This window comes from Onychostruthus taczanowskii, unplaced genomic scaffold (assembly GCF_017590055.1).
Source record: "Onychostruthus taczanowskii isolate IOZ18803 unplaced genomic scaffold, ASM1759005v1 scaffold36, whole genome shotgun sequence".
NCBI classification, from domain to species: domain Eukaryota; kingdom Metazoa; phylum Chordata; class Aves; order Passeriformes; family Passeridae; genus Onychostruthus; species Onychostruthus taczanowskii.
This window is the reverse complement of record NW_024501015.1, coordinates 4,943,620-4,967,591: the sequence shown is the minus strand read 5'-3', so window position 1 is coordinate 4,967,591 and position 23,972 is coordinate 4,943,620. Positions and strand designations below refer to the sequence as shown.

The window sequence follows — 23,972 nt, the reverse complement described above, 5'->3', positions numbered from 1 at the left end:
TCTTGTTGATGTCTCATTAAATTCTAGAAAAAAGATCTCAGATTGTTTAGATCACATTGCATACAGGGGATTTTGCTGCCTTTTCTTTTTTGCCTTGTAACTGAAATTCATCCCCTTGTTTTGTCTTCTTTCAGGCTCTTGCTGACTACTTCACCCAGGCCTCTGTAAAGTTTTAGCCAGGGAGGAGCATGCACAAGCCTGCTCTGTCTTCCTCTTCTGCTGCACAAGCTGGGACTGTCTCTAAAACATCAAAACATTTCAGAGGTACACATTATCTTTCATCAGAAGCCATGGGTCAAGCAAATGAGGGGTTTGGAGAGAAAAGGAGACAAAAATTCCCTATTCTGTGAAACAGAGGAAAATAAGGACATGTCTTCTGTCTGTATTCTATACTGCTTTTTAAAGAGGAAGACTTCCCAATGATTAATGAATTATATGAAAGGGGGAAATGAAAAAGATCAAGAAAACAGAAAAAAATTAACAAAAAAAAAAAAAAAAGAGAAAAGAAAGAAAAGAAGAAAGAAAAGAGAAAAAGAAAAAATAAAATATTCTATTATACAGTTACAAATTATTTTCGATGGCTCAGGTAATTGCAATTAGATATCACCTTCAGATTAATCTTTCAGTGCTGCTTGCTTTTTTATTTCCCTCCTCCTTTATTTTGTACTATAATTTAGCAAATGTGAGCAAGCCAACCACAAAAGCTTTTTAGCTTTCTTATTTTTGGATTAGGTTTTCAAGGCAGCGAAGCAGTGGAGCAGCAGTGAGGCCACATTGCTACAAACCACTCTGTCAAACAACTTGTCAAGGGGCTTTCTCTACATTAGTAAGTAGAAAACTTTACTAAAAAATAGTAGAAAGTAGTCGCAAGGAAATGAAGGTCTCTGTACAGAATTTTTTTTTTACAGTCAGAAAATTCTAATAAATGCCTCTTTTTTAATGCTGAACTTCCAAAAGATATGGTGTATTTCAGGAGTTTGTTAAAGAAGGCAGATACTTTCTGTACAGAAGTTTGAGGAAAATCCAATTTTCTTTCATTTCAAAAGAAATTAATTTCCCTTCAATTTCTTCATAATTCTTCTACAATTTTAAATAACATTGAACGCTTTTTCTAAAAAAACACCTTTTCTGTTTTCCTAACACAAGGAATGTATTAAATATAAATGATGTTGTGTAGCCTTTGCTATTCTCTAGCCACGTTATTCAACCACAAACATTGCAGAGGCAGTGGATGATGTCTCATGTCCTGAGCCTTCTTTCATTTATCTGTGGCTGTCATTGCTGTTCCTGTGAGAGCACCCAGACTTCAAACAGCGTTTTGCCTGATGAATCCAGGAGTTCAGTAACAGGGTCTGACTTTCACCCTTTCTCTATTCATACTCTGTTCATCTGAAATACCTTAATCCCAGCCTTCCAGATATGGATACAGCCTTATCAAAACAGATATTCTCATGCAGTGATGAGAAGAGATAAAATACTTTGATTTAATCTTACTGACTTGTAATAAATGAAGAAATAAATACAGAAATTGAATACATCATATCCTCCTGAAATTACAATGTACTTACCAAACCTTTAGTCATCAAGAACACGCCTAAGACATAACCCAGAAAGTGTTTAAATCAGTGTACACATAGAAGCTGACAAAATGTCCCTTGAGTCCTAGTTAACTGTCACAGACAAAGAGAACTCTGCTTCCACCAAAGTCCTAAGGCACCTTGTAAAGATTGTCCCAGCAAAACCCATTGCTCCAGTCCTCTTATGTCACCGAAGGGGTGTTGGGGACAGCCAAAGGTGATACAGAGACTCTATCATTAGAAGGCATGAAAGACACTTTATTATAGAAATCTACAGTTCTTATAGAAACAATGGTGGACTTAAGACTTGATTGGCTTTTAGGAATCTTTTCTCACACTACTGGTGAACTATGAATAACACACTCTGGAGAACCATATCTATAACCAATGGTTACAGAGAGATAGTAATTGTTTGAATTCTTTCTTCTAAGTTTCTCACAGATTCTACACAGCTTCCCAGGATTTTAATGGAAGAACCGTGTCTCTCTCTGTTCAGAGGATATGTGATTACTACACTCTTACAGTGGGGATTTTCAACTATGCACAAAGGCTTGTGTAAGCAGCCCTTTTTCTGGGATGCACAGATATGGTGGTCACCACAGTGAAGTCTCTCAAATGTCCATAAATCACAAGTGGCCGCTGCTGTTTACACTGTGTTGCACACAACTTAGACATACACAAAAAGAGATTTTCCTTTCAATGAAGGAGGGCTGTGGACTACTGCATGTTTTAAAAGGTCGTGCGTGTGCACAGATCTCTTTTCAAACACTACAAACCTAATTTTGAGACAAAGGAAGTAAATCTGATGGTGTCAGAGGGGACCCAACCTGTGACCTTCTCAGCAGCTGAAGATGGAGAGCTTAGACTGGACTAAGTCACTGATTATCTGGGTTATTGTAGCATAATCTTAGACTGTAATAGAAAAGGAAAAAAAATCCACACAGCTGCTTAATTGTACTTCAGTTTGAGGGAATGTGAAGACCTCATTTAACTACCTGTACTCACCATTGACAAATTTCAGAAGAGAGCTGACAGGCAGAAAAAGAAGGGTTTATTTAAATATAGCTCCTCAGCATAGTGTCCAAATGCTTTTAGATTGTTCTAAACAAGAGCTTCAGGAGTGAGCATTTTTTTCACAACTAACTTGAATTCCAAAAGGTTAATTTGCATTTCTATCATCATAATTGACAACTTAATTTGTTGCAGATGTTTTAAAGAAAATTTAGAAATAGTAACAGAAAAAAAGTTAAAAATCAGCTCCTAAGCAATATAATTTTAAAACTTTCTGAAGAAGGCAACAATCATAAAATTCCTTGTCTTTTAATAGTCTCCTTTTCTGATTGTCTTCAAGAAACTAATATAGCTCTGTCAAAGAAAAAGCAAGAAACTTTCTGAGGAACCAAAATAAGTACTGAAACTATGATGAAAACTATATTTTGAGTTGAATTTTCAAAAGACACTTCTCTCTGAAACTGCTGTATCTGCTGCCATGGTTCTAATATTGCTCTGTTGCTAGCATGGCAGAAAATGTTCAGGATGAGGAGTTACAGCCAGTTTATCCTATTCTAACAATTCATTAAAATTCCCAAAAGAGAACACACATAGAAAAAAGTTCTTATCCACTCCTAGTGATCTCAGAAAGACTGGTCAGAGAACAATTGCTTAAGATCATTATTCTCTTAAAATCCAAACCCAAATGACAAAGAAATACTGTGGTTCATCGAACACAGACAGATAACCCACCTTACTCAGATTCTACCCAGCTCCTTGCACACCACTCTTGCTGCAGTATCAGCTCAGAGCAGTCTGGAATTTCCATGAAATTGTATGTGGATTGCTGGAGTTGCTTTAATTATAGCAATCATTCCTCTAATTACAATTAATGAGCAAAGGTGCTATGTGAATTATTTAATGATGGTTAAATAACTGTGAAAGGTCCATATTCAAGGTTAATAAATTCAGATCAAAACGGCATGTTTAGAATGAACAGTCTAACTTAATGATAAAAGCTCTGAAATAAGTTTAAATCAAATTTAAAATATTTAAAAATGTGACAATTAAGGAATAGATGTATGTTCAGTTTCGTAACCTTGAAAGTCTGCCCCAAAAACCATGGCACATGTGATCTACATTTTAGACCAAATCCAGAAGAACAAACCAAGAGTAAATTGTATTCATACATCCATGTCCCTCATAGTAAATTTTTATCAAAATGTTGTGCTAACAATTGAGACTTCAAGAAGAATTCCATGAGCTCAGAATTACCCCTGAGGCTTGGAAGTGCTCGTTTGGTCTTCTAGTTAGGCCTACAAAGAAAGGCTGTGCTAAATAGCAGTCTAAAGGCAGGTGGAGGTTTCCCTCTGACACCCCAAAGCCCTAGGAGGACATTGAAATATGGTCCTGTGATAACTAGGCATTGCTAGCTACTTGTCTCCCACTGACCTATGTTCCTGACATTATACCAGCCCAAAAATCAATGATTTTCCTTATTGGATATACTGGAATGTATCCATACAATCTTTTCAGGGATATCATTCCCAAGGTTCTTATGTCTTAAAATATTTTAAAAACCTTTTTCTGGACAAAACCAAAGTTGAATAAGCATAACAGCTTCAGAAGTTCAACTTTTCCTCTGAGTAAAACTCCAAACCCAACCCAAAAGCAAAATCATTTAGCTAAAATGGCTGATTTGCCAAATTTGGAGCCTGCGCTTTGCAGCTCTGTTGAAAAACCAAGATTATTTTTTAAGATAAATTTAGCTTTTATACAAGAAATTCTCCTGTTATTTTATTACCTATTCATTTCTGTTTCTCAGCGGTACAGAAACACATAGAAATGAAAAATATAATGGGCAGTCGGGGAAATTTATTCCTATTCAGAAAATGTATTGGGGAAGCTTCCAGTCAAATTATGCAGAGGGATGCATGTAGGATGTATAGTGGGAATTCTTTTAGCCTCAACAATTTCTCTTTATCTGTTTATCTGTGATTCAGCTACTTCTCTGATAATTGACCTGCAATCTCTTTCTGCCTGTGTTAATCATACCTATTACAGATTTGAAGCACCCCTTCAAGATGTAAAGGAATTACAATTTATCATTCAGGACAAAGACAATGAAACAAATGTCTTAGCTTTACTTCTTTAATTTAAATACATTGAAATATCTTCTTATCATGCCCACTTATCACTATAGAATACTGGAAAAAAGCAGCTCTTATCTTTCTTTAAAACAAATTTTCCCCTATATTCCAACATGTTTTACATCTTGGAACTACATTATTTGCGTAACCTTCCTGAAACTATTTCAGGAAACTGTGTGTCTCTTTTATATGCTAAAAAACCAAACCAAACACAGAACACTCACAATTCTCCCCAAAAAGTTAGGATGAGGAAGCATTTAGCAGGAGCTTCCAGATTAAATTCAAACTTTCATACTGTGAGGAACAGCAATCAGGAACACAAGCCAACTAAGGAACATTCTTCCATTTTTTTTGTTAGTGAAACTGAAGTTGTCTTCTCCTAACACTCCAAATCACTTTGTTGTCATTATGCACTAATCATTTTTAAAAAATAAGTTTTTAAAGCATATCATGGTGGTAATATTATTTGAAAGAAAAATGTTTTATTTATAAAGACAGAAGAAGAGAAAACCTATGAGGAAAATGTGGTCTAGACATATGCCTATAAAGCTTAGCTATATAATAAAAGAGAAAGTGATACTCAACACCCATGGATCTATTGAGTCCATGGATCACTTGACTTCTGTTACCCTGGTTGAAATCTTGACCTTGTCTCAAACTTAGTGTCACCAGTTTGAAGATGATATGAATGTGGCTATAGGAATATATGGAGTAAGTACACTGAAGGAGCTGATATAAATGAAACAAGCTGGGAAGTGTGCATCGTGGGCTGCTGTCTTCCGTACCTCATGCATCTTGACTATGAAATTGTCCTTATAAATGCTTTGCCATTGGAGTCAAAACTTTGCTGGTGCAACTTGAAATGTCCTGTGGTCTATGGGGTTGCTTAATGCCTGGAAATTTTCTTTATGTGCCAATACATACTTGAATAGAAATTTTTCACTTTTTGAAAGTCATTATTATTTTGTTTGTGTATAACAGCTTTTGAAAAGAAATCACTTGGCTTGTTCAGACATTCAAGCATTTTACTGTAGCATTGAAAAATTTACATAGCTTATCTTTTGTTGAGTATGAGTATTTTCATTACAGCTTCAGCAATAAGAGGTAAAAACTTCAGTATAACAAAAAGCAGAAAAAACAGTGTCATACTGAGTGCAAATAACAGTCTCACAATGCAGTTTAGTACCCTGAATTTCATCTATGCAGCTTTGTAACATATTGATATAAAATCAATAACACCAATATAAACATGGTCTCAGTGTGTACCCTACTGTCATTACTCAAATCTGTTCTTATAGGTTTGATGATAGACATACTAAATTATTACTTAGAAATGAACATTATATATTATATGCATTTATGCTTAGTTTCATTCTTTATGACTAAGAGAACAGGACAGAAGGACTTACCATTCTTCTTATAGAACATGATTTCTCCTTTAAATTCTATCTTTTCCTCCAAAGATTTCTCAATTTGAAGAATCATCTGCTCATTTGTTTCAGCACCAAGTAAGAATTTACAGCTGCAGCTCTTCTGCATGACTTCAGTCCGTGCAAATCCAGCAAGCTCACAGAAGCCATCAGAGCAGTAAACAATGGGGAATCCCTTAGCCACCTGAGCATTTGCAAGGATAAAGTTACTATCTGCAGAAGAACACAAAAGTAAAATAAGAATTAAAGTCTGAATTCTGCACCACCTGACACTGTACTTTCTATAACATCATAAGAAGGCAAAACTGGACAGATATTGTAAAGCAAAGTTCCAGCTGCCTGCAAACCAGGTTCTAACTTCTGGTTTCAGACTGGTATTCTAAAATTAAGTCAAAGATCTAGACCGCAGATCATATACAATAGTTCTTCATGGCTTTGTACAGTTTGACTCACTGTATCCTCAAGGAATACTTTATGATAGTTGCCCCTGAGATAGATGCCAACACACTGAAACAACCACTTGACCAAAGACTATTGACAAATATCAAAATTTTGGAGAAATTTCAAATGTTATGCTGCCATTCAGTCTACTCTGCAGTCTGAACAGACAGAGCTACATCATAAAACCCAAAAATATCCATGGTCTCAATAAGATAATGTTAACCTATATAAGCAAACTAATTTATTCTATATAATTTTTCAAAGAAATCCTTAAAAACACAGTTGAGCAACACACGAGGCTATGTGGAATTAGGGACATTCTAAATTACAAAGAATTATTTGTTCTTTATGGGACATGAGGTTGATTTTGTTTCTGCTTTTTTTGTTCAGTTTGTTTGTTTGTTTTGGGGTTTTTTTTTTTTTTTTGTTCATTTGTTTGTTTTTTGTCTTCCTTGTTTTTGAGGAAAAAACCATTTCACTGTCACCTGTCCAATAGTCACCTGTCTTTTGGAGCCCCACCATACTTTTCCCATATGAAACAGGCATATCAAAGATTCACCATTCAGTTATACTTAATGCTCTTGACATTTTTTCAGTGTGTTTAAGCTGTGGCAATCATGTATGATACATTCAAGTGTCGCATATTGACATTGACATCAATCAGCCAAATGTCATGTCCTAAATCCTAATTTGGTTTCAAATCTTTGACAAATCTAAGAGTTGAACCTATTGGCAGCCTAATAGCTCATTCCCATTCCTCTCTGAAGTGTTTTTGAAGGCTTTGTACCACAGAACTTCAGCTCATATCAACAACACTGACCCTTTACAGTATTATTCAGTAATCAGGGACACCCTTTCCAGATAACATGAACTTCTCATACTGGTGTTTTGCCTGTGTCCTCATCTTGAAGTGAAAAAAAAAAAAAAAAAAAAAAAAGGTTTTATGGGCAGAATCTGTCTACATTTCACATGGAGGGAGGAAAGACTATTTTTTGCTCATTGCTTGTTAGGGAATGTTTACCTTACAACTTGCTAGCAGGAGCTAAGGAGCAGTCTAGTCCCAAGACAGACACCTCTCATTTTTCAGACTTATGTGCAAGTGAATTAATGTGTATGTATTAAGAAGGAATACTATTAACTAACCCATAATCCCTTGATAAATATTCATAAATTTAAAGAGAAAGACATGAATTATTTTAATGAAAACTCAGGTTGATATACCTAATCTCCATACAAGGATATATTATTTATGATTGGGAAGGAAGAGACCGAATGCATACATGAAAATAGAGGAAAAATAAGTCTGGTTTCAATCTGAACTGTCACAAGAGTTCTACATCTGTGAAATCCCAAAAACCAGCTAAGTTACTCTTTAATTACCCAAGGGATAAAATACTATGTCTTATACTGCTTTCAGTATTTTAAAGAAAATGGAGGTTTATTAAACGATCAATTTTCTCTCAAGACTTTCCTTCAGCTACGCACATTTTGTACAAATTTAATTAAATTCTTTCGATAAATGATTGTTATGTTAAAACAGTCTTTTCCCATTTACCAAATGATGTGTTTTTAAAATGCATTCTGGTTCAGTGCAGTGCTTGACTTAGCCTGTCATTTTTATTTGCCTAACTGGGGAATAAGTATCATTACCATTCATGCACTAACATGCTGCTGCCAGTGTCAACACAAAACTAAATCCCCACACTGCCAAAAGAATTAAAATTATATGCTTGCAGTGCATAATGAAAGTGTGACAGTGCAAGACCAGCAGATCATTCATACCAAGTATATTTGTAGCTAGCAAATTAATTTACTTCTCTGAGTTTGTTGTTTTAAGATACAATTACATGGTGCAAAGACCGCTGTGGGTTTTGTTTTTCTTTTTAATTCTAATTGTTGAGAGATGTATGAAGCAGAATCTGGAGCACCAAAAGGACACAAAAGGTAGAGAGGATGCAATAGTGAATGAATGTCATTATGGACAGGAATACACTGGAGCTTATCAAGCATACCATAATTTTATGAAAAATGCAAGGTAGCCAAATTCAATTTTGGTCTAAGTCAGTTACACCAAAATAAACCCAGAATAATTGTGGTTGCTTTAACATTCATGGAATAAACCAGTTTACTTATAAATGCCAATCCAGTACTAGCTAGAATAGCAGCCAATCTTTCCCTTAATATCAGCAGGTGTCTAATAAGGCTTGTAAGCCTAATTTTACTGAACTTTTTGGAGTACAACAGCAAAGCATCAGGGAAATGCAATCAGAATTATATTTACTGCTCTTCTTGAGCTTGAATTAAACAAAAAAAATAATGAGAGATGCACCTATAATCCCAAACTAAGCAACTTATCTAATTAATTTGTTGAAAAATTTCTTGTCGTACTAAAATGGACCAAGGAACATTGTGCGCAGTAATTACATGTATCATCCAATTCTTCAGTAACATTTATAAAGTGATTAATATTTAACTCTGACAAAAAGTAAATTAAAAAAAAAACCCAACAAACCCATACCTTAAGATATTCTGGTTAAAAGTTTGTTTAATTATGTAATTTATTTTTATAGCTTCAAATATTTAATATCAATTGCTATTACTTGTGTATGTAAAACATGATAAATTTTTTCAAAAAACAAGTATTGAGGGTGAAACTTCTATCATTCAGTCTTTATTGTGACACAAATAACAAATCCAGCATTTAATTTCATGATCTTCAATGATAACTAGCTGGATTTTAAAATCAAGTGTAAGATAAATGACATTTTCTTTAGAATAATTCATTAGAAACTTATGGACAGGAAGACAACACATTTGCTTATTTTTGAACTTGCAATAGGAAAGTTGCAATCAGTCATGCAAACCTGTTGATCCGTATATTTTGGTATATGTTTGTGTGCAGATTGCAACATTCCATAATAATATAGTAGTTGTTAAATTCTGTATTATGCTTTCAGCATTTGGCTGGAATATTAAATTATTTTATTGATCAGGTTGGTTGATCCAGAGACAGCATTAGATTACTGGTGGATATTTTTTTTTAATTTTATTTTTAGATAAGAAAATACATCCAAGCAAAATACTTAATCTATTGAGAAAGATGTAACTCTAAGCCTTTGAAACAACAGAGAAGAGCTGCTGAAAATCTGTGTAAGAAAGAAGAGATTTGGAGTATTGAGGAATAAATCTGGTGCAGGTAGCTCAATTTGCCAGCTGCACAGTGAGATGCAGATTGAGCTCCGGGTGGGAGCAGGAGATAAGAGACCGCGAGCTGCCAACCCTTTGGTCAGAAAAGGGAGCAAAGATGGTTGGTGCCAGCCGGTTGGATGGACTCTGGAAGACACAGCAGGAGCAGAGCACTCAGGAGAGAGACTTGTGTGAGGAGACACTGTGAGGGTATAAAATCCTTGGGTTTCTTTCACTGAGGGTGCTCCCAGGAGACACAGCTGGGGCTGTTTCTGTGTTGCTGTGCCATGAACAAATGGCTTTATGGTGAGAGTCATCTGAGGCTCTGCTCTGGGAGAGCTGGGGTGGATCTGGAAGGGAAACCTGGTCTGACTGGGGGAAGGGAGTCAAGCGGGCGCCTGTTGGGTCACAGGGAAGGGGCCTCGGTGCCAGCAGTGAAAGTCTCTGAGCTGGGAATGAGACTGCCAGAGAGTCCAGGGAATGGGCAGATTGAAGGCTTTTTTAACCACTCGACCCTAGGTTTTAGCTCAGAAATTAAGTAGTGTAAGTCTCTACAAAATAAATTTTTAAAAATTCAAATTGAATATCTGTATATTAGCTTTGGATAAAAATTCTTGATTGTTTGTCCAAGTCTGCAAGAGCTGTGTGAAGGATGATTTAAAAGTTCTTCTGCTAAGATGGGAAAAGAAACCTAAGCACAAAGTATCCAACATTCACAAGGTTTTCCTTTAGCAGCACGTCAGCAGAGATTGAGGAATATGAGAGAGGACCCTGGCTTGCCAGCACAATTTAAAAGCAGATTTCTTTCAATCATGATTCTTTTACTTTAAGCTCATTTTCCATGAAGATCAAGTTACTTTTTCACATGGAAGTTTGAAGAAAGACTATTAGGAGCTTGCATGCCTGTCTTCTTTTCAGAAGTAGAACATACTGGAGAGGACAGGACATTGATCAATGGAAGACTCATGTGGTTCTCAGAAATCTGTGCCAGAAACACAGCATAAAGCCAGAGCCAATCAAATAAGATGAACCAGCACTGTGACAACTGTACCTTCAATCACAGGCTTAGACAATGTTGCCATGTTTCAATGATGAGATACCCAAAAATCATAACTGGAGCAACAGAAATTTAGATCTCATGCCGTCTGATACAGAGAATCATATTCAGCAAACATCCCATGATAGAGTTTTAGAATTGAGATAATTAAAGAAAAAGGCTTTATGCAATACTTTTTCTCCTAATTAATGCCCACAATTTATCTGACTGTTTGTAATGGCACTGTGTTACATTTATACTCTGAACTCCCTTCACGAATCCTACTGTCACATCCAGCAAAAAATGACAAAAGGATTTTTGCTTTAATACTGTGGTTAGTCTGCTGTAAATCTCATCATTGTGCTTCCCCAGTTCTTTTCACAGTTCTTTTCAACCAAAGTCCAGAAGTTTTTGTGAGAACGGCTGACTTATTTTGCAACTGAGAAAAGCCAACAACCATTGTAATTTTAAATGTTAATTTATTTAAAAATTAAAGAGGAAGAAAAAATCCTACAAAAGAAAAAATCTTTAGCAATCGAAGAAATTGCATTAAATAAGCAAGTGATTCACATAGTTACTCTACATATTGTAGAGCAGTCCACAATTCTTCTAGATGAAAGGGTGTACTACACTTAGATTTGATTCCACAGTTTGTACACACTCAACAAGGGAAACCTCATTCCAGGGTCATGTAAATGACCGTGACGGAGAACACGACCACATTAACAGTTAAGATTACTGATTAATTGAATGATTAAAGACGTACGTGAAAACATTTAGCTTTACATCAGCACATTCAGATGCAAGTGAATTTAATTCACTTGAAAGAGCTCAAAATCATTTGCCAGCTAGTGTCCTTTGAATCTGATAGAGTCCAAGATGATTTTTATAATGCATACACTTCCAGACATTAAAATTCCTTTTGAAAAATTTCAGTACAGTTGACGGGGTCACTGATGTGAGGTGAAGATTTATCTAGATCTTAGTCAGAAAAAAAACTGATTATACTGATATTTTCTCCCACTCTTCTCTGAAAATGAATTAATATTCCAATGAATTTATAGTAATACAGTGAGAGGAAAAATTGTTGCATTATAAAAGTATAAGTATGGACTGTTGAACAAAACATCTACCACTGTAACTCAGTGTAACATTTATAATTTATTTAATTGTCCTACCACTTTCATTATGAGGATTCACAAAATTGGATAACAGCTACAAATTTAGAGTTATGAATCAGTATTTGAAGTACCCAGACCTATGGACTCAGCTAAAGGGGTGAGCTTCCATAGATCCCACTTGACCTAAACTGACAAGAATAATTTACAGTAAGTAGAAAAGTTCTGAATTCAGTAGCTAAGAAATAAACCTTTCACTTTGTAGTTACAAAATAATATTTAGTCTGACAGTGAAAATGCTTTACTGTATACAATATTCATAGCTACAAGAGTTAATCTGCAATGCAGTTCAGCATGGAGATATCTAAGCAAAATTTGGACATCTGGTTGCTAAATAATTTCCCAGTCCTATTGATAAACACAAGATCATGAGCCACTTAAGCGACATGGTATTTAATGATCTCCAACCCAGCTTCCATTGCCATTAGTGCATCAGGTCAATGTTGGAATATTGACTACAGCTTCCTGCATGACCAGTAAAATTATCTACTCCTTCTGTAAGAAAGCAGAACAAAAAGCCAGATTGTATCAGAGAGGAAAAAAAATGAAAAACAAAAGCAGAAATGAACCTCGTGGTGAAATGGGCTTCTGGCATCTTAGCAAGGAAAAAAAAATAATTTGTTCCTCCATTAGAAATCTTTGTGCATGTTCCTATTGCTTTTTCAATCTCAGTATCATTTGAATCTACCTAAACTCTAAAATACAAGACTGAGAATGACTTGTTGAAATAGTAGTACTGCTGTGACTGCTCATTTATCATCACAGAGCACCTTTCAAATAAACAAGAGGTGCAATTGTAAAGGTAGACTACAGTAAAGGAGAAAAACTTTCAGTAGAGATGACTTTCAAATTCTTTAAAATTAAGCTCCACTAGCAGGAGCAAATAGCTACATCTTTTCATTAGAAGGAAATATTAATTAGTCTAAAATAAGTCTTTGCTTTTGATTTTATATTTACCTGGAATTACAAACATACATATGTCAGCTGAATCAAGGTTGCAACAAAATATTTTTTCCCACTCTTAAGCTTTTTGAATATTAACAAAATTTTATTTTTCAGTAAAAAACTATTACATTATACTTGATGAACTTTGTGTTATTAATTGTGCAATGATTGCCAGTGCACAGTGCAGATGTAACTAAAAAAGCTATATTGCAGCTGTCAAATATTTACATGCCAGTTTTATAGACACTGAAGTGTTGCACGTAAAACAGCACATGGCACTGGGGACAAAAATCAGAAAAACTAAGACATTAGCAATCAAGAGACACTGTAACTCGTGAGTCACCAGTATGTTGTGGCAATATGCAGAGTCATCCAGAAGTTACTTGCTGGCCGATTGTTTTTCTGCCAGAACTGAGCCCTGTATTCCTCATGAGAGGCTTCAGCTGCTGTTCAGTGCATTCTGTGAGTGCCCACTGCACAGCAGGGTGCACAGGATCACATTTCCAAGGGTAGCATGTTTTGCAATTTCTCCAATAAAATACATGGAAATTTTAAATTCATCCACCAGGCAGAAGAACCATTTGTTTAGCCCAGCTATATTGATTTACTGTTTGTTTTTTTTCCCAACTGTTCCATTGATTTAAAATTCACTTGGAATTTAGAAATGGAATTGCTATATATCAAATTAACAAGGTTCTCATAAGCTCAAATCATATAGCTCAATGATTTAAGAGCCTGGGACCATGACTTTCTTTCAAGTGTTCAACTGAGAAAACACTCTTTGTTTGCAGAAAACACTCTTCCTGAATAGAAATATTTTCAAAGACAAAGGCTACATCATCAACAAATATTTATTAATTTGATCCAGTCCATACCTTCCTTTGTCACTTGTCTGAAGTAAAAATGAAATAAGGCTTTGAAAGCTCTTTTGTTTATAGCTGTATTAAGCACTACGCCACCTACTCACAATTGGTGCTTGGTTTACAGGCATAGTAAATTTTCACCATTTCATAATATTTTGTGGGTTTAGTATCCTACACTTGCCTTTACTACACACATGCCTGATGAACCTATTTATAATGCTACTGCAGTAGATATTTGTGCTCAATGTATGCACTGCTACTGATAGTGCAATGTATGAGCAGCCATATGTTACAGATTCTGCTAAAAGAGCTAGTGGAAGAACACAGGAAAAAAGATTTACCAGACATTCTTGCACGACTGAGAGGAAGAACATGAGCTAGACATTTTGAAGCCAGTGCGAAATGGCTTTGAGAGATCAAGTTCCTGGCTCTTTGAAATCTAATGCTCCTTTCTTCTTATGAGACTGTGTTAATTATGATTGGTAACTCAGGGGCTTGGAAAATATCTTGATACCATCTATACTTGAAACAAGAAACTAAATTTCGTTATAACGTGATGATATGAAGTTCAAGGACCTGTCATTGGGAAAGTTTCATCTTATCACTTGAAGTGGATATGGTCTGAAGACTCAAAGTATCTGGAACATTTTGCAGTAAAGGACCCGATACATGAACACACAGTGAAATTGCCAGGGTTTTGAAATGAGTTTTGAGATTTCATGGAAGTTTTTTTTCCCTTTTAAAGTGACCATGTTAAGGAAGTGTGGCTTCTATAAATCCTATATAAAAGAATGATATTAATAACTACATACAGCAGATCTTTTCAGCACAGAAATATAAAAAGGTGTTAGTGCAAAGAGAGTGGAAAATCTTTATGGTCCTTCCACTTGCTTCTACTATGCGTGGCCAGAGGTAGTTACTCTCCACATGCTGAGCACAGGGAACTTTCAGCCACCATTCCTAAGAACGAAGGAGGAGAAATTACACTTGCAGCCCTGGAGCTGACCATGGAAGAACAGACCCAGCTATCCTCTGTGGAGAGACTCCAGTGAGTTATGAATCATAACCATACTAATTCTCCTCTGGTGACACTGGGGCATTTTGTACCAAGGTTCCTCACCTGAACGAAATTATGTAGCATCAGAATAAAACTAGACTCACATCTGGGTTTTAAATTTAAGGCAGAAGGGACAGTGGTCATCCTTCCTCAGCACCATCTGCCTAATGTAGCACTTGGGCTCCACAGAGGATGATGCAGGAACCTCAATTTTGCACATGATTTTCATTTTCACAGGTGAGATAGCCAAAGGACAATGTCAAAAACACTATCTTTTCAGATACCACATGTTGCTACAATAATCTCTGAATAACAAGCTTTTTTCCATTTTATACAAGTGCTACACTAACCTGAAGTTGTTACTCAAAGAGGCTCAAAGCTGATTTTCATGTATACTAGCCCTTATACATAAGTTCTGGGCTTTTCACTGTCACTTTTATAATCCCTTATGACTCCCATGACAATTTCATGACAGCTAGTGGTGAGTTTTACTTATTGATTTTCCCTTATAAATATTGTACTTCAATATTAAGGTGTCAGAACTTTAGAAGTAACCATTTTGAACCTTTGTAGTTTATATGCTCATCTCTTTATCCCTGAAATGAAAGGATAATCTTGAGTTAATTTTAATGGGGAGAAAAAGCAGACTCCCTTGTGCCTATTCCAGTGAAATGAGTTCTCTGTAAACAGCAAGGATTTCTGCACACAGTTTTCTCAGAGTAGGAACACTAATCTGAAATAATGCCATGGAAAAGAAAGCCTGTTCCAAAAATGCTCTTCTGAGAAATTGACACAAATCATATTAAAAATGGTTCATAAAATAATGGCCAGTGTCCAGGAAATGCCGTTTCCAGAGGGGAGAGTTGTATATTGCACTATCTGCCATTATAAAGAATTACACAGTATATCCCAAACTCACCCTTTCTAAATAAAAATACCCTAAGAATTTCTATATGGGAATCACTGACATTGTCTTGAGCAAGATCTGTAAAAAATCAGTATTTTGAGGGTGGAAAATTATGACAGGGAGGTTACAGGTGAGAATGTAATCATCATATTCAAAGAAAAATTAATCATCTTGTAGTGAATTTCTTAACCAAGAATGATCTCATAAAAAAATCCAGAGGAAAAATGTTAAAAATATGTGGAAGGATGAGTTTTGTTGTAGAATAAACAAGTAGAATAATCTTAATGGAAAAGCAGATGTGGGAAGTAGACATGGGCTATTATTTCTTGTAATAAAGTTTCTATGGACCTCATGAAGGACTGGCATAGTTTGTATCAGGAGTACCTGAGCTTGGACCTCCTGATTTATCCAAGATATACAAATAATTACAGAAGAAGCTGCTTGGGGAACCAGAAAGGCTTGATGTGAACACTGCCATAAGATGGTCTTCTGGAGAAAAATCCAGATTTTGGCTAAAGAAATGGATATGATCTGAAGATATGAAACATCTGGAACTTCTTTGTGATAAAGGCATACATGTATAAATGCACAGTGGAATTGTCAGGGTTTTGATTACCTTTGAAGGAGGAAAAAACTACTTTGGACTAAGTATTTTCTCAATGAAAGAAATCAGGTACAGGAGGAGATTGCTATTAAAAAAAAATCCACTGAACTGAACCCCTAAGGGCTTAAACTGTGCAGATAGGAGAAGACATACACCAAACTAATGACAGGACTGAAGATAGATACCCAAACCTAGATCTTGTGTCTGCTTGCTTTCTTCTCTTCCTAGTTCTTTTTTTACAGGAAATAAAGAGAGTAAGTATAACAGAAACAGCTTTGGCATTTCAAAAGCAAAAGTTTTATTCTGCCATAGAACAAAACCAATATCCCTTCCCACCTCTTTTCCCCATAGAGCTACCTACACATAAAAAACGCCAAAGCTTACTTCAGACAGAGACTCTCAGGAGAAAAATAAGCTAGTGCTCAATAATTAATGCAGGTCCCAAACCTCCAAAATCCCAGGAAAATGTTACCTATTAACTGTACTGCAGTGAATCAGTATCATTAGGGAACCAGGAAATGTTTCTGAGAATTCTATCAGTCAAAACATACAAATTCCACTAAAGTTTTAAATTAAATTCTTCTAACTGGCCAAAAATACCTTAAAGTAAAAAAAAAAAAAAAAAAAAAAAAAAAAAAAAAAAAAAAAAAAAAACCAAACAAAAAAACACCAGTTGCTAGACAAAAGCAGCACAACTTTCTTGTTCTACAGGAAAAAGGTATAAGAATGCTGCAGTCATATTCCAGTGTTGTTATGGGAGGTAGTTCAAAGTCTTGTTTAGTTTGTCTGGAGCTCAATCTGAAGAGAGCTATGAAAAGTATCTTTCCAAATGGCAGCAGGTTCTTGTATCTGTATCTGGTTGCAAAGTTTTCGTGCTAGAGAGAATCATCTTTTTCATTCTGAGAGTTTGAAAATAATTTGTAGAAAGCCAGATATTTATATCTTTATCTCATCAAGTAAAAGTGCCACTGAGGAAACAGAAAAATACTAAAAATACAGAAATAAGGTTCCATAAATTACACTTACTGAAAACACCCAAAGTAGAAGAAAGCTATAAATTACACCATGATTACACTGCCACATTTCCTGTGTAATCTGATTCTATAAATGTGGAAATTCATTTCTGCTCTAAATACTGTTTTGAGAGTAAAAAAAATAATTCAGAGACTACAAAACCAGTTGGAGAATTTAACCAACAGCATCATGTACACCAGCAAAATTGTTATTTGCAAAACAGGTGGCCAAACCACCGAAACAGTGTAAAACCTTTCTTTTAACCTACTCAACCTCAGTATTGGGGTCAGGAGGTTCAACACCACTGGAATGGTAGGAAGTGATATCTTCAAGGTGTCACTCAGAATAAGGACTTATATTTATCATATGTGGAGGGTGTGGTGACCAAAATCCTTCAGGTCTAGCATCATCTTAAAGCAGAGGAAGTAGCTAATATTAACATCAAGCCAGGATAGAAATCAGAACATTTCTGTACTACATTTACACAGCTGGGCTCTAAACCTTGAGTAAATGCACCCAACTGTGCCCACGTCTTTCCTTCTTGTAAATAAAGGTCAAAGAACATCTGTAGGTGAGATACTGTAGAACTAATTTCTTAATTTGAAATTGCTCTTAGGAAAGAGGAAAAAAAAGTACATGTTTTTGTTGCTGGTTTTGGTGGTTTTCTTTTTATACTAATTGAATTAGGTGCATGAGGTAGGAGACTGAACTTGTGGATGGCATTGTGATGTAGAAAAATTATTCCATTTCAGACCCCTCCATAACTGTAAATATAAGTAAACAGGGTCATTATACAGACTGTGCAAAGAAGCATAAATTAACTTTCTTAAGTTACAATAGCAATAATGAAAACTCTGGGCAAAACTTTACAAAATCTACAACTCTTGGTCAAAAATAACAAACAAAACATATGAAGCACCACCTTTAAAGTCAAATAACCTCTCACAAGCATAGAAAACATGACACAGTGGATTTGCATCAGATATAAGAACAAATGTTTTGTGGTGTCTTTGGTACTGTAGCCTTGACAATACTATGGCTTTGTAACCTCTACCTGCATTATTGAGGCAGTTTTCAGTCTCTGTAGTAGTATTTCACCTTTATTCTCCACATACTGAAGTTCTTATATCACACTTCTCCCAGCCTTACACCTGCAAGGCTGAATAGTGATGGCCTTTCTCAGTAAGCACTGAGCACTGGTTTAAGAATGACCCCTCCATTCCCACTGCCTCCTTATCTCACTTCACAAGATATCAGTTTATTAGACAGAACTGAAACATCATGCACATGCAAGTAATTAATACTGATCTATGTATCAATAAATGTTAACCTGTAAAACGTGTATACACAAAGTTAACAAGTAATAAATACAAATCACTACTGGCTAATTCATCAGTCAGCACTAATGTTATCACTTAATAATAACACCAGTGGTGAACAGAGGGAGAGTTAAACAAGATTCTGATAAAAGTGAATAGCAATAGAGAAAAACCAGGTGAAAAATCATCTACCTCACTGCCAACCACTGCACTAGAGAGTTGCCCAGAGCTCTTCAATGAATCCTGTCACTGCTTTCCAAGGTGAACACTAAATGATTTTCTTTTTCCCCTTTTCCCATTGCACTCCCTATCCTTTGTCAGTGTTACTAACTGCTCGTACTTTATTAGATGCTTATGTTCTAGAGTGCTTTATGAGCATATCCACACAAAAATTAAAAAGTCCTCTAAGCTGCTTTAATCATGAACCAAAATTTAAATTAAGATACACTAAAGAAGGGAAGAAAGAGAGAAAAAATTAAAAATTTGAATAAAAAATGGGTGCGAAATCAAGAAAGTTGTTAGTGACATAATTGGCTTGCCAGTTCCAGAGGACACTGTGGGATGCAGATGTCTGCACAGGTCAGATTGTTAACCTCTTGGCTTCACTTCCTCACTCCATTTCCTTAAAGATATTTCAAAGAGAAAAATGCATAAGCAGTGACTTTTAGGTATAATTAAGATATTATTGAAGTTATCATAAGAGGTATTTTTTTTACAATAATACCTTGAAGTTTATTTTTTCACTTTATAGAAATATGTGATTGATTAGAATCCTTCAAAATTAATTGGAGTACTGTCATAGGATTAAGTTTTGAGCCTTTCCCAGAGCAGTGTTTCCCCATGTTTCTAGCCCACCAACTAACTGACTATATTTCAAAGCAGGAAGTGTATTATGTATTTCTGTGGAAGTACTACTAACTACCTTTTACTTAACATTTAAATTTGCTTCTAAAAATACCTTCTCCACATAATCTCTACATTGTAAGAGCATGAATTCAAAAAATTAATCAAACACATCCATGTATTTTAAACTAAGACTAAAATGAAATAAAAATTTAATCAATGTTTCAAGTAAATTGATTTTTATTATGAAAAAGGTCTTTATGAAACAAAACAAAACAAAACAAGAAGAAACCAAAGATAATAACGATAAGCCCTATTTTTACCATTTCATGCAGCATGGTAATGAAAATATAAAACAACACACAGGGGAAAAAAAAATTAAGAAAAGAAATAAGGAAAACCATTTTCCAAAGCTTTAGTTCTTCTCAGGATATAGCCTCTATAATGCATTAACCAACATTTTTGCAGCATGCAAGAAAAGTAAATATGCTTGGAGCTCTGGAAAATAGTACACTGGTGATATTCCAGTAAAGGATTTTCAGTTAGGCTTTTTATCCCCACGTTTTAATGAATGGGCAAATTGGCAATGTATGAATGGCATTTAGAGGACCAAATTCCTTGCCATAGACACTAAATTTCATTCTTCAGAGGCACTTGTAGCAGTTTCATTCAGTTGTAGAGGTCATCCAGGCTGTCTGCTTTAAAGAGTGATCAAATTTGTTTCTCATCTCTTTACCCACCTGTTCTGGCCTCCACTGCCGCTGCAATTCCCAGAACTATCACTACTTCTTTGGGTGGTCTGAATCCCTAGGAAAGGGGCTTTATGTTGATTATTACGGTATCTATCTCTGACTGGATTTAGGAGACAGGAAATAACAAGAGTGGGACAGAAATAGCTTTTGCCTCAAACTTGAATTAAGTAAGAATCTGAGAATCACACGTTCTTGATCTTCAGTCTTGGTTCTAAAAGGTTATAACACAAAGGTTAGTCACGAGGACCTTCGCCTTTGCAGCATTTAACAACTAATCTCCTTCCTGAACAGCTTTCACTTCCATTTTGGCTTTCCTAGAGAAGAATGAATAGCCTCATTCAGAGTTTGAGTCTCTTGATCTTATCCCAGCCCTCAAGAGATACAACGAAACCAGATTATTTTATCAGCTCTATGCTCACAGTAGAAAAGTGAGTAACCTAACAACCTTTTGTACATATTTCAGCTTCCACAAGAAGTGAAGGAAACTGTAAGATTTACATTTAACATCTTCCTTTGTAAAAAAAGGCAATGTTAAGGATTTCACTTTACAAGTATATACCATGTTACAACATTTTCAATTAAATCCAGTGACATTCACATTTTCCAATATATTTGTATGCAATTATTTGAATATTTAATTTCTGATTATTAGTTTTTCCATTTCTTACTGACATGCCAGACATTTTCAGGTACTACTCTTAATTATGCTGAAGAAGTGGGAGCTGATAGTAATTGACCCACTCCTATTCAGCTGTTGAAACTAAAGAGTAAGTTTTCACTTTCTGTAGGTCAAACCAAACTAGAAGAGACAAATGGCCCATTTATTTTATTTCACTTCCAAACCCAGTATGAGCTGTTTCTAAAAAAAAACTTAGAGAAAAATTAAAATCCATATCTAGCGACACACTTCTGTTGCTACATGGACATGTAAGCAAGATTTGTATTGATCATGACATCCTATTTTTGCAACTGAGGTGTTTCATTTCTGTAAGGATTTTTTCTCTGCAAAGTCACAAGTAAACAGAGACCACATTCATAACAAGATTAGTATGCAATCTATAAAACTTTTCAGGAACATGATAATTCACAAGAAGCCTGTTTCTCAGCTGTGAGATGGATGTATCCCCTTGATGTTCCACTGCGTTCAACACCCCATGTCAGAATGCAGAATTACTGATGTTTGACTGGCACCATCAGTGATGCTTTCACCCAAAAATGTTTGTATTGAAAGGAAAATGAGGTGTGTGCAAGCTTTTTTGATTTGAATTTGTGTTTCCTGGAGTTGATTTCAAATTTCAGGAACATTTTCAAGGGAAAAAAATCCTAAGGATGCCTTTCACAATAGAGTTATAACAAGTGAGTTGTAGACATTCCTTATTTATTAGCTGTGAACCAAAAATTTGGGTTTCTTTAATGGGATGTATAATAATAGAATTGTTTAGATTGGAAAATACCCTGGCATCATCAGAGTGTTAAAAGAGCATCTTCCTAATTCCTTTCCGTATGCCACGGTACTTAGATTCCTCTTCTTTCTCTATTGCAGTTTTCCTTATATGCTCCCCTCATGATTCCCCCAGTTCCTCCCTTTCTTCTTGAGGTCTTTATTTCAAGGTGAGTAAGCCAAGTCAAACTTCTCAGGTGCAGAGAGCTAAGCAAATGGCTCAGAATATTTTTTGTGCCTTCTGATTGTTTCTTCTGTGGGCCAGTTGCACAAACTTAATATTTTTTGATTCATCCAGAAAGTTCCCAAGATTACTTTCTGGAGAAAGAGAACTGACAGAGAATAATATAGCACACAGCTTGTTTCTTGGAATCAAGGCAAAGAGATGTGTTTGCATTATGATATTAATTTTAATACTCAGATTTTTAAAATGATGCAGCAGTACTGCATAATGAAAATTAAGATAGTGAAAATCTCGAAACAGTACCATTTTCTTGATACAGATTTAGATCAATTCAGATTCAATGAAGTCATTGATAGAGAGTATGCTTTTGTATAGAGTTGATAAAATACACTGGGTGTGCTCATCTCAAGGTGTCACTGCTGTACCATATTTTGCATAATATAATGGTTCACTATTATATACTTTTGTAATTTTACTGGGCAGAGCCCAAATCAAATGTGGCTCTACTATTTCAATCACTGGGTTTTTTAGCCAGTGACTTTTTAGCCAAAAAATACCCTGCTGTTTTTTCATTGTTGTTTGGTTTTGTGGTTTTTGTTCTTTGTTTGTTTGTTTTTGGGTTTTGAGTGTTTTTTCTTGTTTGTTTGTTTTGTTTTTGCTGTTTAAGTTATGAAGTTTTGAACTTAATTCTTCCTTTGGGTTGTTAATCTGTTCAAAATTAAATAACATTGATCATAGTTCAAAGACACCATATCCATAACTAAAAAGTAGTAGCCAGAATAGAAACTCTCAAGCTGACTATTGACTGGATATGTAAATTTTAGTTAGAATCCTTCATAAGATTCCTACAGGAGCTGTGAGAGCACTGAAGTCCCCTTTATTTCCCATTATTATTTCTCCCTCATTTTTTCCTTTTTCTTTACTTTGATTCCAAATGTATGCAAAAGCTGTCTCATGTTATCTTGTTTTTCTGTCACAATATACACTAAAAAAGGCTATTTTTGTGTGATATTAGCAACTCAAGGTTAAATTCTGTACTTTTGCTTCCCATAATTATTCTCCATTCAATAGATTCTGAATCTGTCTGAAAATACTCAGCTGAATGGATCCTGATAAAATCTTATTCAAGTGCAACTTCTTTGGTTTCCCTTGATGTCTCTTTGGAGTCATGAGTGTGCAGACCAAAATCAAGTTATCAAAAAAAGAATAAAGCAAATCTGCTGATGACACCAAGCTATGCAGTTGGCATACCTGAGGAGTGGGATGCCATCCAGAGAGAGCTGGACTGGCTCAAGAAGTGGGCCCTGGGAATCACATGAGGTTTGACAGGACCAAGAGCACCACTGCACCTGGGTCAGGACGACACTTAGTACCAGCACAGGCTGGGCCATGAACAGATTGAGAGCAGCTCTGTCCAGAAGGACTTGGGGTGCTGCTGGATGAGAAGACATGACCCAGGAGGGTGCACTTACAGCCCAGAAAGCCAATTGTATCCTGGGCCAGCAGGACTAAGCAGGGGATTCTCTCCCTCTGCTCTGGTGAGACCCCACCTGGAGCCCTGCATCCAGCTCTGGGGTCTCCAGTACAGAAAGGACATCAACCTGTTGAGAAAGGCTACCAGGATGATTAGAGGGATGGCACACCTCTGCTATAAGTAAAGGCTGAAAGAATTTGGATTGTTCAACATAGGGAATGAAGGATCCAAGGTGACCTAATTGTGACTTTCCAGTACCTGTGGGGAACCCACAGAAAGATGGAGAGAGACTTTTTACAAGGGCATGTAGTGATAGGACAAGTGGGACTGCCTCCACACTGGAAGAATGTAGGTTTCCATTAGCTATTAGAAAGAAATTTTTTGCTATGGGCGTGGTGAGATACTAGAACAGGTTGCAAAGAGAAGTTGTAGATGCTTCATTCCTGGATGTTCTTCAAGACCAGGTTGGATGGGACTCTGAGAACCTGGTCTAATGAAAGGTGACCCTGTCCATGGCAAAGGGGTTAAAACTAAATGAACTTTAAGGTCCCATCCAACCCAAGCCATACTATGATCCTATG

The 23,972-nt window shown here is 35.8% G+C and overlaps 1 protein-coding gene across 1 annotated transcript in view; it reads right to left on the bottom strand.

The window, feature by feature from the left end:
- Positions 1 to 23,972, bottom strand: part of KCNH8 (potassium voltage-gated channel subfamily H member 8) — a 176,883-nt gene that overhangs the window by 114,316 nt on the left and 38,595 nt on the right. The window contains exon 2 of the mRNA XM_041411512.1: positions 6,127 to 6,360. Coding sequence (XP_041267446.1) covers positions 6,127 to 6,360 — 234 coding nt within the window. The remainder of the gene's footprint in view (positions 1 to 6,126; positions 6,361 to 23,972) is intronic.